At 36.7% G+C, this 13155-nt stretch overlaps 1 protein-coding gene and 2 non-coding genes across 8 annotated transcripts in view; all 3 read left to right on the top strand.

Moving 5' to 3' along the window:
• NAP1L4 (nucleosome assembly protein 1 like 4) overlaps positions 1-13155 on the top strand; it is a 29954-nt gene that overhangs the window by 5417 nt on the left and 11382 nt on the right. For all 6 annotated transcript variants that reach the window (XR_012653141.1, XR_012653142.1, XM_075047927.1 and 3 more), the window contains exons 4-11: positions 66-127; positions 1676-1775; positions 2726-2867; positions 2972-3058; positions 4615-4740; positions 5513-5584; positions 9443-9582; positions 11550-11695. Coding sequence is in view for 4 of the 6 variants with exons in the window: in XM_075047927.1 (XP_074904028.1) it covers positions 66-127; positions 1676-1775; positions 2726-2867; positions 2972-3058; positions 4615-4740; positions 5513-5584; positions 9443-9582; positions 11550-11695 (875 nt within the window). In the remaining 2 variants the exon portion in view is untranslated. The remainder of the gene's footprint in view (positions 1-65; positions 128-1675; positions 1776-2725; positions 2868-2971; positions 3059-4614; positions 4741-5512; positions 5585-9442; positions 9583-11549; positions 11696-13155) is intronic.
• LOC142040657 (small nucleolar RNA SNORA54) lies at positions 3279-3406 on the top strand. Its single transcript, XR_012653254.1, has one exon. It is a non-coding gene; the product is annotated as a small nucleolar RNA SNORA54 (small nucleolar RNA).
• LOC142040659 (small nucleolar RNA SNORA54) lies at positions 6855-6975 on the top strand. The gene has a single exon (XR_012653255.1). It is a non-coding gene; the product is annotated as a small nucleolar RNA SNORA54 (small nucleolar RNA).

Below are 13155 nucleotides of genomic sequence, written 5' to 3'. Positions count from 1 at the left end.
CTTAAATATTAACGTTTTTGTAGTGTGATACCTTTTTTAATATGTTACATTTTCAATTCTTTTAGTAAAACAGAAGATACTGCTTCAGATTCTGTGGAGGCTGCTAAAAATGCAAGCGACAAAAAAGGTAAGAAAAACATAGTAGAAGGTAACATTACAAGGGTGGACTAAGCCTATTGCCTTGTGTATTGAAGCTTCTTTAGCTACAGTTCCAAAACCTTTAAAGTCAAAACTACGGATGTGTTCGCTATTGAAAGCAAAGCAATGGTTTCTAGTCTAACTGTGTGGTTGCTGATGTTTTCCATGTTTATTGCAGCCAAGAGCAAAAATAAAGGCTGTATTTTTGTAACAGGGAAAGTATTTTTGCATATGTTGTGACTAGGATGCTTCACTATTGCGTGAAATAACGCACTAGACACTTGCAATAAGGCCTGTATAGACTAGTTTTTAACATGTAATCTTTATCAGCATAATTATTAAAATGAGCCGTCCTGTATGTATGCCAGTTCTTTACTGTCTTGTTGGTAGGAAAATGCATCTTTATGATAAGTCCTCTTTAGGTTTTTATTCTTCATTTGGAAGGTCTACAGATAACTGCTGAATAATGCTTTTCAAATTAATACTTCTCTGTGTGAAAAAAGCTACAGTTCTGTTGTTATTAACCTGAATGCTCAAATTTGCAAGTTATAGTGAAATATGTTTCACATATGTGGTCACTGAATGTCCTTTAGGTCTCACTTTTTTTTTTAAGAAAGCCTTTGTGACTGGCAATGGGAAATTGCATCTGAACTGGTAGACACCATTGAATAATTCTTACAGTCAAGTTGGATTAAGAAAAAACAAACCAAAAAAACCCCCCAAACAAACAACAAAAACAAACAGTACACAAACCCACCTATATAAAAGCTTCATCAATTTAGTGTGTGCTATGCAATTTATTGTTTTTAATGTCTCGGGAGAAGAGCAGTGAGAATGGAAGGATTTGAAAAGCAAATGTCTTCCCACTATCACCACCTGTGCAGTTATTAGCAAGGATTTTTAACTCCTAGCCAGAAGCATTTTAGATCTGACCTCCTGTAAAAATAGTCTTCTCTGAACTGTTGTGAAGACTGTTTGAGGAGTCTTACAGATTGTAAAAGTATCTTGATGTAAAAAATCAGTAGCTGTCAAGGAAATGGTCACAGTGCTATGCTATGCTGCTTTGTTGTACAGTACACAAAGTTTCCATCAGTCTTTTTCAGGAGTCAGACTAACTGGAAAGCACTTTTAAAAATGTCTTGGAAGTATAATTCAGTGGTTCTTCTCTTGCAAATTTATATGTGGCTTATAAGCTACCGCTAATATAGAGGGAGGATAGAGAAACTCCTGTTTTGCGCTTTCCTACATAAAAGGGAAGACAGGAAATTTGCTTATGTCATCAATGTACTACTTGCTTCTAAAAGCAAAGATTTGATATATTTGCAAAGGGAAATGTGCATTTTCTATCATTAACCAATTTTACCTTCTGAAATCTAGTACTGAAGTAGTTTTGCTCGAGTTATTAGTTTATTATAGTGGTGCTGTTTGAGATCTGGAAAACAGTGTTTTTACTGTGACTGCTGTGAGACACACAGTATGACAAAAGCACTATAAATATATTCAAATGTGTTTTAAAAGTGGTTTTCTGTCCTCATAGAAAAACTAGCAGACCAAGTGATGCAGAATCCGCAGGTCCTGGCGGCTCTACAAGAACGTCTTGACAACACAGCGCTTACTCCTTCAAGTTACATTGAAACGTAAGTACAGGGTGTAATAAAATTCTTGAAAGACTGAAAGCATAATAGAATGTTATTACTGTATAATTAAGGTAGGAAATTAGAACAAATGATTCACTAAGAAAAATGGTTGACTTAAACCATGATTCATAGTGGCCTACTTCTGGAAGGGAGAGTCGAGTTTAAGTTCACTTACACAAAATTACAAACAAAATTGTCCAGTTCAATATTTTCCTTGGCCAGTATTATTATTTTGGTTAGAAATAACTGCCTTCCCCTCCCCGTTGTTTCCCTCCCTGACCCTTATTCTGTCAGGGCATATGCTGCATTGATTGATGATTTCTATAAGATTGCTGTCCAGGATGTAGTGGAAAGTTCAGGATCTGTAAATCCCTAGTTTGAAGCTTAGTTTTATATTAACCGTAGAGTAGACTTAAACTTTAAATTTTTGCCTTTACTACATACTTGTGTTTGGCTTTTTTTTTTTCTTGACTGGCAATAGCTGGTAGATCTCTTATTTAAAAAAAAAAAAGTAGTTCTTTTTACTTGACTATATATAAATGCTTACCTTAAGTAATTTAAAATACAGATAGGCAATGTGTACTTCTCTGAATATGACCCATGAATCAAAACTTTCCCCTGTAGAATGCACAGTTCTTATTTTTCATAGATGGATCAGTGCAACTCTAGTCTCAAAGTTTAGGTGTAAACAGAAGCATTAATTTCAGATCTCTGAACTACACAGGGAGGGTGATGGCCCCAGGGAATGGAACAGAAGATAATGCCTTTGAGAACAAGAGTAGGAGAGGATTCTTTCAGCTTTTTGAAATAGGTTTTGAAGAAATATGTGTTTGACATAAGCCTTTTATTTAAAAATCGCATTTAGTTATAAACACCCTATTCTGTAGTGATAAAAATAAATAATGCTGAGGCAACTAACTTTTAACCTTAAAGAATTGTTTGTTTTTCAGTTTACCAAAAGCAGTGAAAAGAAGAATTGATGCCTTGAAACAGCTCCAGGTGAAATGTGCCCATATAGAAGCTAAGTTCTATGAAGAAGTACATGATTTAGAGAGAAAATATGCAGCACTCTATCAACCCCTTTTTGATAAGGTGGGAAGTCTATGTATATAATCTTTGTCTCCTAGCCGAGTCAATTCTGTTTGCATATGTGCAATTTTACATCTTCAATTACATTCTTGATTTTTCTAACACAGAGAAGAGAGTTTATAAATGGGGAAGCTGAACCCACAGATGCAGAGTCAGAATGGCACAGTGAAAATGAGGAAGAAGAAAAACTAGCTGTGAGTACAAGCTGGGTAATGAACTATAGATACATCAGATTTTCAGAATTAATTCCTGTACAGTGTTTTCCATTGAAATACTCATCTTTTGGAAATAAAGGTTTTATCAGTAATGTGCTCTTGTGATGAATACACTGTTATGTCCAGTGAAAGCTTTTAAACTTTTAGTTTAGCCTTTTTTCAAGTTCATAACTTGAGTGAATTGAAGAGTTGCCTTTGTTTGCACTGTTCGTAACCTGTTAACAGTATCTTTCTGATAATGGGTTCCATTCCAGTGCTACATGATACCCCAAGATAATAGAAGGCTGGCTGTTTGTCTGCCTGTCCCCTTTATTTTGGGGGACATGATTAGCTTTCATTTCCATAAATACAGATTAGACATACGTCACCTGGTCATAAAATGGAACTAACCTAATAAAATGTGTGCTGGCTAGTAGATTCCTACTTGTCTGTTGAGTAGGAGCTATCGAGATTTATGAGGGATAATATAATCTGTAGGCTGCCTTTTAGTCTTATCATTTTTGGAGATGTATACTTGTGGCTTGCTGCTTTTTCTCAGAGAAGCGACCTACTTAAATGCTGTGTTTGCCATTCTGTCAGGTTTTCTTTGCACTTTTTTCTTGGCCCATTTTCCTTCAGTTTCCTTTGGACACTGTTCTGTATACAAAGCTAATTGTTGTCCTTGTTTTTACTGATCTTATGAGATTTAGCATGACACGGTACTCCACGTGCATAAGCAAAAAAGGGTTTCTTGGGCTTTGTGTAAATACAGCATTGACAGGCCATATTCCGTGCAATTATAAGATCAGAAACATGTCTAGATGGCATGTAACTGCTGCTTCATATTCTTGGCTAGTCATAATCCAAGTAGCTGCTGTTCAGAAGATCTTATACATTTGCTGCTATCTAGTGGTGTAAAAGGAAAGATGCAATACAACTAATTCAGACTGTGAATTTCCTGTTTTGGGGGGATGGAAAAGTGACTTAGTTATTCTTTTTTTGTAACATTGGACATCAGTTATGTACAGGGAATTTTGTATCACAAAAGATTAATAATTGAAGACAGTGTAATAATGAATAATAACCATGAAAACCAGCTTTACCAAGTGTTCTGCAAAATTGGGAAGCTAAAACAGTATTTCAGAGGGCAAAGTTAAATTTTACATTTCTAGATGAAACTCTCTAAATGGCATATGAAGCCTCAGGAATGAGATGGATATAAATGTATTTATATTTTTTTCCTGTTGGTAGAAAGATAGAAATGTGTTTTAATTATTTCTGTTTGTCAAGTCAGTGAAACCGTCACTCGGTCTATTTAGTCTTCGTACAGAAGAATTCCCAATGATTTGAAAGTAAATCTGAATTGAATGTATATATGTTTAGTTATGTAAATAAACCTTGTGTCTCTTAACTTCATTTACAGAGAAAAAACAGTGTAAATGTTCCTTAAACACAGCTTCAGAGATGGCAAATATTTTGTACATCTACCTCTGTTTATTAAATATATTAAGAAGTCGCAATTTCATTTCTTAAATGTTCCTCTATTTGTTTCACAGGGAGACCTGAAAAATGTGGTGGTAATAGAAGAAAAAGCAGAAGCAGCAGAGACGAATGTCAAAGGAATTCCAGACTTCTGGTTTACTATCTTTAGGAACGTAGATATGCTAAGTGAATTAGTACAGGTAAGTTTCTCCTCTGAAAATAATAACTTCTGTTGTATGATAAATGAGTTGCTACTTTTTCCAGTTAATAGTGAGTGCTTGTGGAATGTGTGTGAGAGACCAAATCTTTGAGTCTTCAGAATCCCTAATATGATTCCTGAAGATGCTTGAAAGGCTAATGATGGACAAGCAGAACAGCTGACCCAAACTGCTAAACACTATGTGGATAGTTTAAGATGTGATCTTGTAACAATATTTGTAGATACTAAAATGTAAGTTTGTGCTGCTTACAACAGCTGTTTCCCCTGTAATTTTGTTAATTTAGTCCATAAAGGATTATTTTTGCAAGGATATTATAGGCATACCCATGGATTGGTTGAATTTGTGTTAAATAGCTTATGTAGTTTTGCCCTCAGTTATATTAATTGCTTTTAATGCTGTTAAGGAAGAATTCCCTGAAGCATATCTTTCTGTGAATCTCACCAGCAATAAATATTCTGAATGAAGTTACTTTATTTTCAGTAATGTTCATGCAGCCTAGCATGGTAGCAGCTTTATTACTGAAGATGAGGCCTAATGATTGAGAACTTGGCATGTGGTATTTGCAACTATGATTAAGAAATTTGGATCCGAATCTGAACGTTACCTGAAATTGTTGTGTAATTACAAAGGTTGGCTCTTTCTTAAGAAGAGATTGAACAGACAAGCTAGGTTAAAATTTTGTTCTTCTAAATATTGCCTGCTGAGTGGGAATTTCTTTTTTCTTTCTTTTTTTTTTTATTTTTCTTCCTAGGAATACGATGAACCAATCTTGAAACATCTGCAGGATATAAAAGTTAAGTTTTCAGAACCTGGACAGCCAATGGTGAGTTTTCTCTGATTGTTTCTTGTGAGGATTAGAGAAAGGAAGTGAACAGCATTTCAAAATTTTCATTCCGCTCTTTTTGGCTGGAATGTGTGTGTGTGTGGCTTCTTTCTAGGCTAATATTTTCACGCTTTGCCCTTTACAGATTTATCTTCAGCTTTCCTGACACTTTGCTCTTTCATCCTTAGCCTGGACATCTCTGACATCATTGTAGTTTCTACATTAAAATTCTGGCTCAATTCTGTCTAGTTTTCACTTTCTTTTTTTCCCTCAAATTCTGAATTAGCTACTCTTACTCATAAAGTTACATGTCTGCTTTTGGTTTGAAAGTGAATTGTGGAAAAAATTCTGGGTGCTACTTACTATATTGAATATTTCATCAAAAGAAGAGATGTGACTTAGTAATATTAATCAAAAACAGTGATGATGGGTACTGTGCCTGTTGAAAAGGATAGAAAAATTTATTAGATGGTCTTTTAAAAGTGTACCTAATGAGTAATTTTTAAAGTACAACTTTGCCTTTTTTTGGAAATTGTTTTCTTGTGTAAGTTCAGTGTACAGAAACAGATACTGTGTTTGTCGAACAGAAGTTGTTCCGTTGCTTATTTAATTCATGCAGATTGTACTTATTCCTTGAACTCTTTTTGAGGGGGAGGCAGGGAATGGGATGCAATTTGAGCCTACGCATCCTTTCTTTAAACTTAATTCTTGTGGCTTTTTCCTTGCATTTGGTTTTTTGTTTTGTCTTATGGAGTTATAGTCTTCTAACAAAGTCTAAAATAAATGCAAGAAAAGCTTCATTGAAAAAAACACATAAGAAAGATGGAAGGACTTTCTCAAAATACCTTTTAAAGACTAATAACATCTGAAGCAAAGTTGTTTGTGCATTTTTTTGTGTTGTTTTTTGTTTTGGTTTTTGTTGGTTTTTTTTTTAGTCCTCATTGTCTTTCTCCTATTAGTACCAAAACACTTGAGCTGGTAATAGCCAAGGCAGGTCGTGCAAACAGAGGAAAATGGGAATTAAATTCCTAAATGTTGCTAGGGCTGAAGGAGAGGATATGAGTTTTATGAAGAAAATGAATTGTTTAAGGACAAAGTAAAATATTCCAGGAAGTTGGTTGTTTTTATCTTGAAACCATATCTATTCGGTGGCATTTGGATGATTTGGGAACAGTTGTTTTTGCCTGCAGCATTTTTGTGTTCAGCTTTGTTTTACAGTACCTTAAGTCGAAGAGAACTGCTCTTAAAACATCAGTAGGTTTATCTTGTCTTGCCCTGTTCATAACCCCTTGACAGCATATTTCTGTGAATAGGTTCCATTCCCGTGCTACATGAAATCCAATAATGGAAGGCTGACAAATTCCATGCCCCTTCTGTATTTGGAGACAAAAGGATGCATTCCTAACTACTTAACTGAAACCAGTTATCCAGTTGTGTGCAACTGTCTTGTCTGAAATCTCTGGCTATTGACAATTGGTGCAGCAGTGGTAGACTTGTACTGTAAAAGTTCACATAACCAATGTGTAATAAAGACACTAATTCTGCTGGGTATTAGGTTTTGCCACTAAAAGAAATATGTGATTTTTAAGAGTTTTCTGATGTACCATTGACCCAAAGTGATTAACTGTAGATACGGTCCTCCAAAAGTAGATTTACCTGGCTGCAGTCATAGTGCTTCAAAGTCCTGTTTGCTGTAGCCTGTATATGTAAACTTTTATCTGCATGAAGCATAAGTGATTCCCTTACTGTTTGCTTTTATTTATTTATAATCAGATGAATAAACTCACATATGTTTGTATAAATAGAATTTCTACTGGTATATCTATTTGGACATGAGGAAACTGAGCTAGCATATTCAGACTTGGATGATGCATCTGGGTATAACTTAAGTAGCTTAAAATAAGGAAGTTCTCTTTTTTTGAACTTCATGAGAACGTCTCATACTACAGGAAATATCTAGAAATACATGCTACAAAGGTAAGCTGATATCCAAAGCAAAGATGTCCAAATACAGACTACTGGAAAGATTATTACAACACTTCAAATAGTATGTGAAACTTGAAGCTGCTTCTTATTGTCTCTTAATTAGCAGGTATAGAATGAAATACTGAAATGCAGTGTCTGCAGATATTTTTGTCTTGCTAGTCCTTGGGATACTGCATGCTAAGTAGTGCTACTGGTTACCTATTTATAACCCCAGTGATGGTTTGTGGGATTATTTGGGTACGAGTGTTAGTCACTGGTAGTGCATAAGCTAAGTTTGTACTCTTGCCCTGAGCATGTTTGCCAGAGAGAGATTTGCCTTAGCTGAAGACACCCTCCAAACCATACTAGCTGTCTTGAATTGCTTTAAAATGGAAGTAAAGCTGAAATAGGCTATGTGAAGCCAACACTGATATTCCAGTGCACATCTGGTTCCCAGTGGCTTCTTTTTCTTAAGCTGTGAGCATGTGAGTTGGGAAGGCTGCTGTTGCCACCAGTCTCCATCACTCCTTGACCACTGTCTTTCCAGATTTCAGTCACGTGAGGAGATTCATGGGGTCTTAGACGAAGGGGCCTTTGGGAGATGAGTGAGGGATAAATATCTTTGAACAGGCTGTTGCTCCAGAGTTACTTATCCTGTCTGCACATGGTGGGCCTTCAAAAATAGAGGATGGCAAGGCAGACTTGAGTGATAGCAGTCCATTTTCTGGCCTGAGTCTGAAGAGTGCCTGGGGCAGTGTATTCAAGGCAGTTTTTGGCAGTTGCCTGTTTTGTATGCGCACTAGGTCTAGTTCTTATGGCATATTGCTGGGGGAGTAAATAAAATATTTGAGTTAACTGTTAAGCATGCTGTGCCTGTGCAGTAGGTATGGTAGTGTTGGGGGTTTTGACTTTGAACCCTTCTGTGTGGTTGAACTGATCTGCAGACCTTTTCCCCATTCAGGTAACTAAAGCAATGCTGCTGAAAACCTTTATTGTTTCCCCTGTTACGAGGCAGTTTGAGTTTTGTTTTACGTTTAAACAGTTCATAGTTGATCCTGAGTGCAAAGTGGGCATATATAGCATTGTGCAAGCAGTTCTGAAAGCTTTACAGATTTGAAAATTGATGCATTGTGTATGCTGCAGTTTTCAGTAACTGGAGCCTTTTGTTCTCAATGTAAGAAACTGGATTTCTGCAAACAATTTTCACGTGCCGCAGGAGGCTCAAACATATGCAGAAACACCTGCTTCAGGCTGTAACCTGTTAAGACATGTATAATTTTAGGCTTCAGTTTATGAAGCCAGTGTTCTTTTGCGGGATTTGCTGTTATCAAATAGAAAAAATCCCTCTGGTTTGTGGTGGAGTGCACTGTTTAAATACAGACTCCTGCAGTCTAACATTTCTTTAATTAGAAATAAAGTCTATTTCAGTCTCTTAAGATCATGACATTGAATGGTCAGAGTGTGAGGGAGTAACAGAACCTGGTGGTGTTACTCTGATGTTAGAATGAATTCAGAATAACAACTTTATCATCCCTAGTCAAAGGATGATGACTAGGCTTCCACAGAAATTGAAAGCAAGGCTTTTCTCAAAGTACTTATTTCTAAGGTTGCTTTTAAGACAGCAGTTCTGTATGTAAAGGTGAATGAAATGTAGTAATTACCCGATTATAATTTGATTATTAATACTAGCCAGGGTTGTTCTAGCTTCCTGTATGTTCAGAATTGGTTGACATTCTTAATTTTCTGCTTCTGCTGTAGTTTGAAAGATATGTTTGCCATCATATTGTTATTTTTTTCCTGTATTCAGAGTTTGATTAGTGGTAATTCTGCTGATGCACTATTTCAAATAAAAAATCAGTGGTAACATAAAATTATAATGGAACTTTCTTCCAGTCTTTCTCGTTAGAGTTCCACTTTGGGCCCAATGACTACTTTTCTAATTCAGTCCTGACAAAAACATACAAGATGAAGTCGGAACCGGACAAGACAGATCCCTTTTCATTTGAAGGACCTGAAATAGTTGATTGTGAGGGGTAAGGAAAACTTGAAATTTGAAAAACCTTCAGAAGTAATAGTCTGTATTTTTCAGATGCTGTTTTCTCTTGCTGTGATAATGATTAATGAAGATAAAATAAAGCTTTTGCTGACTTAAAAACTAGGAATGTTTGTAAGGGAGGATGATGATGGTCTTAGCCTCAGCATGTAGAAGTAACAGATACATAGATATATTTTAACATAGTGTGCACCTTTCAAATTTAACAGATTACTAATGAGATCCCAAGCCTTTTATTTCCAGATAACTGGGTAAATTCATTTTAGTCATTACATTTCATAGGCCCCCATCCTCTGTCTGATGAGTAGCCTTAGACTCTCTTGGGCTCTTGCTCATCTCATCAGCAATTTTTATTCCAGTAGTACTTCTGAATCTGGCAGGAATTGTTAATATGTATTATCTGTTCTTTTAGCCAGTTTTGAGGCTGAAATATACTGGCCATGCAGTTTTGGTTCTGGCAGTTGTGGCTAATGCAGCAGCTTTTTTTGGCAAAATGTCTTCAGAAACTGACTGTGGGATGGTGAATTCTCATCTCTGTTCTGGAAGTCTAGTGAGTTGGACACCACATTAGAGTTTTAGTTTGGGTAAAAGAGCATTCTGTCTAACCTAACCCTTTCTCTTCCCATCAGTGATCTCTGCTCTATAACCGTTGTTCAGTGCTACACCAGAGCAGAGCTGACACAACTGAAAAATGTTTTAATACCTTATTTTTCTTAGCTTCCTTGGTGTTTTTTCTGTTGTGGTCGTGTCTGCCCCGCAATGCCCCCCGCCTTCAAGGATGTGTTTTTGGGTTTTGGTGGGAGGGTTTTTTTGTGTGTGTTGTTTGGTTTTTGTTTTGTTTTGAACTAACACTTCAGAAATGCCAAATAGTTGCTTTCTTGAAAGCACCCTGATGACCTCAAAACCTTTTGTGCTATGTGTTGGCTTTTGAATGGAGTATTTACCTGCAGTGAGGTAAAAGGTCTACTTGCATGTTTAGTGACAGTTGTGCCTAAGTAAAATGCTAGTCCATTTTGAAGAAAACTTTAGTTAATTACAGCAAAATGTTTTCCGTTTAAGTCTTATGGAGGAATCCCTTTCTAAAATTGCTGGTATGTCTTAACTTTGATTTCAGTTCATGTTTCCTGAATAAGGTTACAGATAGTGGAATAAGTAGAGCAGGAAAATATTTCTGTGGCTTTTTGCACAGGTTATCTGTAAAACTGTTGACTTTGACCATTTATCTATAGGACAGGGTATTCTGAGGCACTTAAGGGTTACTGTGACACCATTATTTCCCTTAGAAGAGAACTGTCTGTGTTTACCACTCATTCTTTGCCATCTGCAGTTTTGGATAAAACTGTAGGTGGATGGAGAGAGACTTGTAACTGAGATTAAAGTGTCAGTTTGCACAGTAGCAGAAGGGAACTAAAAAGTAAGCTCTTCCTAGCTTACTGTTCTTGACTGCAAAGTCAGTCTGAGCACTGCTCTTTGGAGAACTAAAATGTGCCTCTCCTTGGCCACTCTGTGCATTTATTTTTAGGGTAAGTGGACACTGCCTTGGCCTCTAGTGAGAGGACATAACATACTGTTTTCTACTGGCTCTACTGTTGAGATTTTTCTGGAATAGCTTAATCATGTCCTTAGTTACAAAACTCCAGTAGTTGAGGCAAAGAGGTATTAAAGTATAGGTGGGGTGGGGACAGTGATTACTCTGCAAAGACAAACTTTTCATTCAGCTTTTTCATTTAGGGAAGTATTTGTTATGTCAACATACACAGTCTCTAGTGCTACGATGCATCTACTTGACATCTTGTCAAGTGGATTCAGTTGCTGGTGTGTGTAACACTGGCTTTATCTAGAGAATGATACACCATCTTTGCCTTGAAGTTTGTTGCTGTAATGCTCAGTTCCTTATTTTCATTGATGTCTTGTGTTAAAATGCTGTTTCCCACATGTTGTCTCTAGGTGTACTATTGACTGGAAGAAAGGAAAAAATGTTACAGTTAAAACAATCAAGAAAAAACAGAAACACAAGGGTCGAGGCACAGTTCGGACAATTACTAAACAAGTACCTAATGATTCTTTTTTTAACTTCTTCAGCCCAATAAAGGGTAAGCTTGGAAATCAAGAATTTAGGATTCTTAAAATATGCAGTGTTTTATTTATTTGTGTTTGTATTTATACAGCTTAAACCTACAAACTTATTTATGCTGCTGCATTGTATACTTTCTTGTTACTAGAAGAAGATGGCAAACTGCAGCCCATCCAAACAGATAATTTCGTTCTGATGTTACCTATAGCATTTGGCCATTAGGTGTGCTGTGTAAACAGGATTCATAGTACAGAAAGTGTCTCATGTAGAATCTCCTAAAGAAGTTGACTTGTTTTACCACAGGATGGCTCCATGCATCAATTTGAGGTTTTTAACACGCCAAAGAAATCTCTTCAAGTGTTGGCCAAGTGAAACCAATATGCTAGAACTTAAACCTTTGTTTTAAGTGACGGAACTTCCTGTGGTTTCTTCTGTGATTAATTAGTGATCCCTAATGCTCCATACATACCTTCCTAATTTTCCTAGTGTCATGGTTTAACCCCATCTGGCAACTAAGCATCACACAGCCGCTCGCTCACTCCCCCCTGGTGGGATGGGCAAGAGACTCAGAAGAGTAAAAGTGAGAAAAGTTGGGTTGAGTGAGATAAAGACAGTTTAAGTAAAGCAAAAGCTGTGCACGCAAGCAAAGCAAAACAAGGAATTCGTTCACCACTTCCCATCGGCAGGCAGGTGTTCCGCCATGCGCAGGAAAGCAGGGCTCCACACATTAACGGTTACTTGCGAAGACAAACACCCATAACTCCGAACATCCCTCCCTTCCTTCATCTTCCTCCAGCTTTATATGCTGAGCATGACATCATATGGTCTGGTATATCCCTTGGTTCAGTTGAGGTCAGCTGTCCCAGCTGTGTCCCTTCCCAACTTCTTGTGCCCCTCCAGCCTTCTTGCTGGCTGGGCTTGAGAAGCTGAGAAATCCTTGACTTAGTTGTTGCTAAGTAGTGTTTACACTAAAACCATCAGTGTGTTATCAACATTATTCTCATACTAAATCTAAAACATAACACTATACCAGCTACTAGGAAGAAAATTAACTCTATCCCAGCCAAAACCTGGACACCTAGTTATCTAATGTTAGATGCGTACTCACATATTTAAAACAATTTAGATGGATTCCAAAAACATTATTTCTTCTTGATACATCTCCTGTTGTACTCTTTTTCAAACATGGATGGAAGAAGCAGTTTACTTTGTGGACTTCAGATGTACTGAACAAAATGGACATTAGTTCTTGATTCAGTCGTGGGCTATTATGAACTACCTGTCCCTTCTAAATACCACTGCAAATCCGCATGTACATGGGGATAAGAAACAAGTGATAAGTATTTCCAGAGTTAAGAGGTTTTTTTGGTACAGAAATGTCCTTTAACTTAAAGACTTTTGTGTGTGTGTTACAAGTAGTTGCTGCTTTCAGAAAGGAATGGAGATTTGTTTGCCTCATGATAGTTTTGTATTTTTTTT

Source organism: Buteo buteo, chromosome 16 (assembly GCF_964188355.1).
Source record: "Buteo buteo chromosome 16, bButBut1.hap1.1, whole genome shotgun sequence".
Taxonomy (NCBI): Eukaryota; Metazoa; Chordata; class Aves; order Accipitriformes; family Accipitridae; genus Buteo; species Buteo buteo.
Note: the sequence above shows the minus strand (reverse complement) of the source record. Positions and strands in the feature narration are given on the sequence as shown.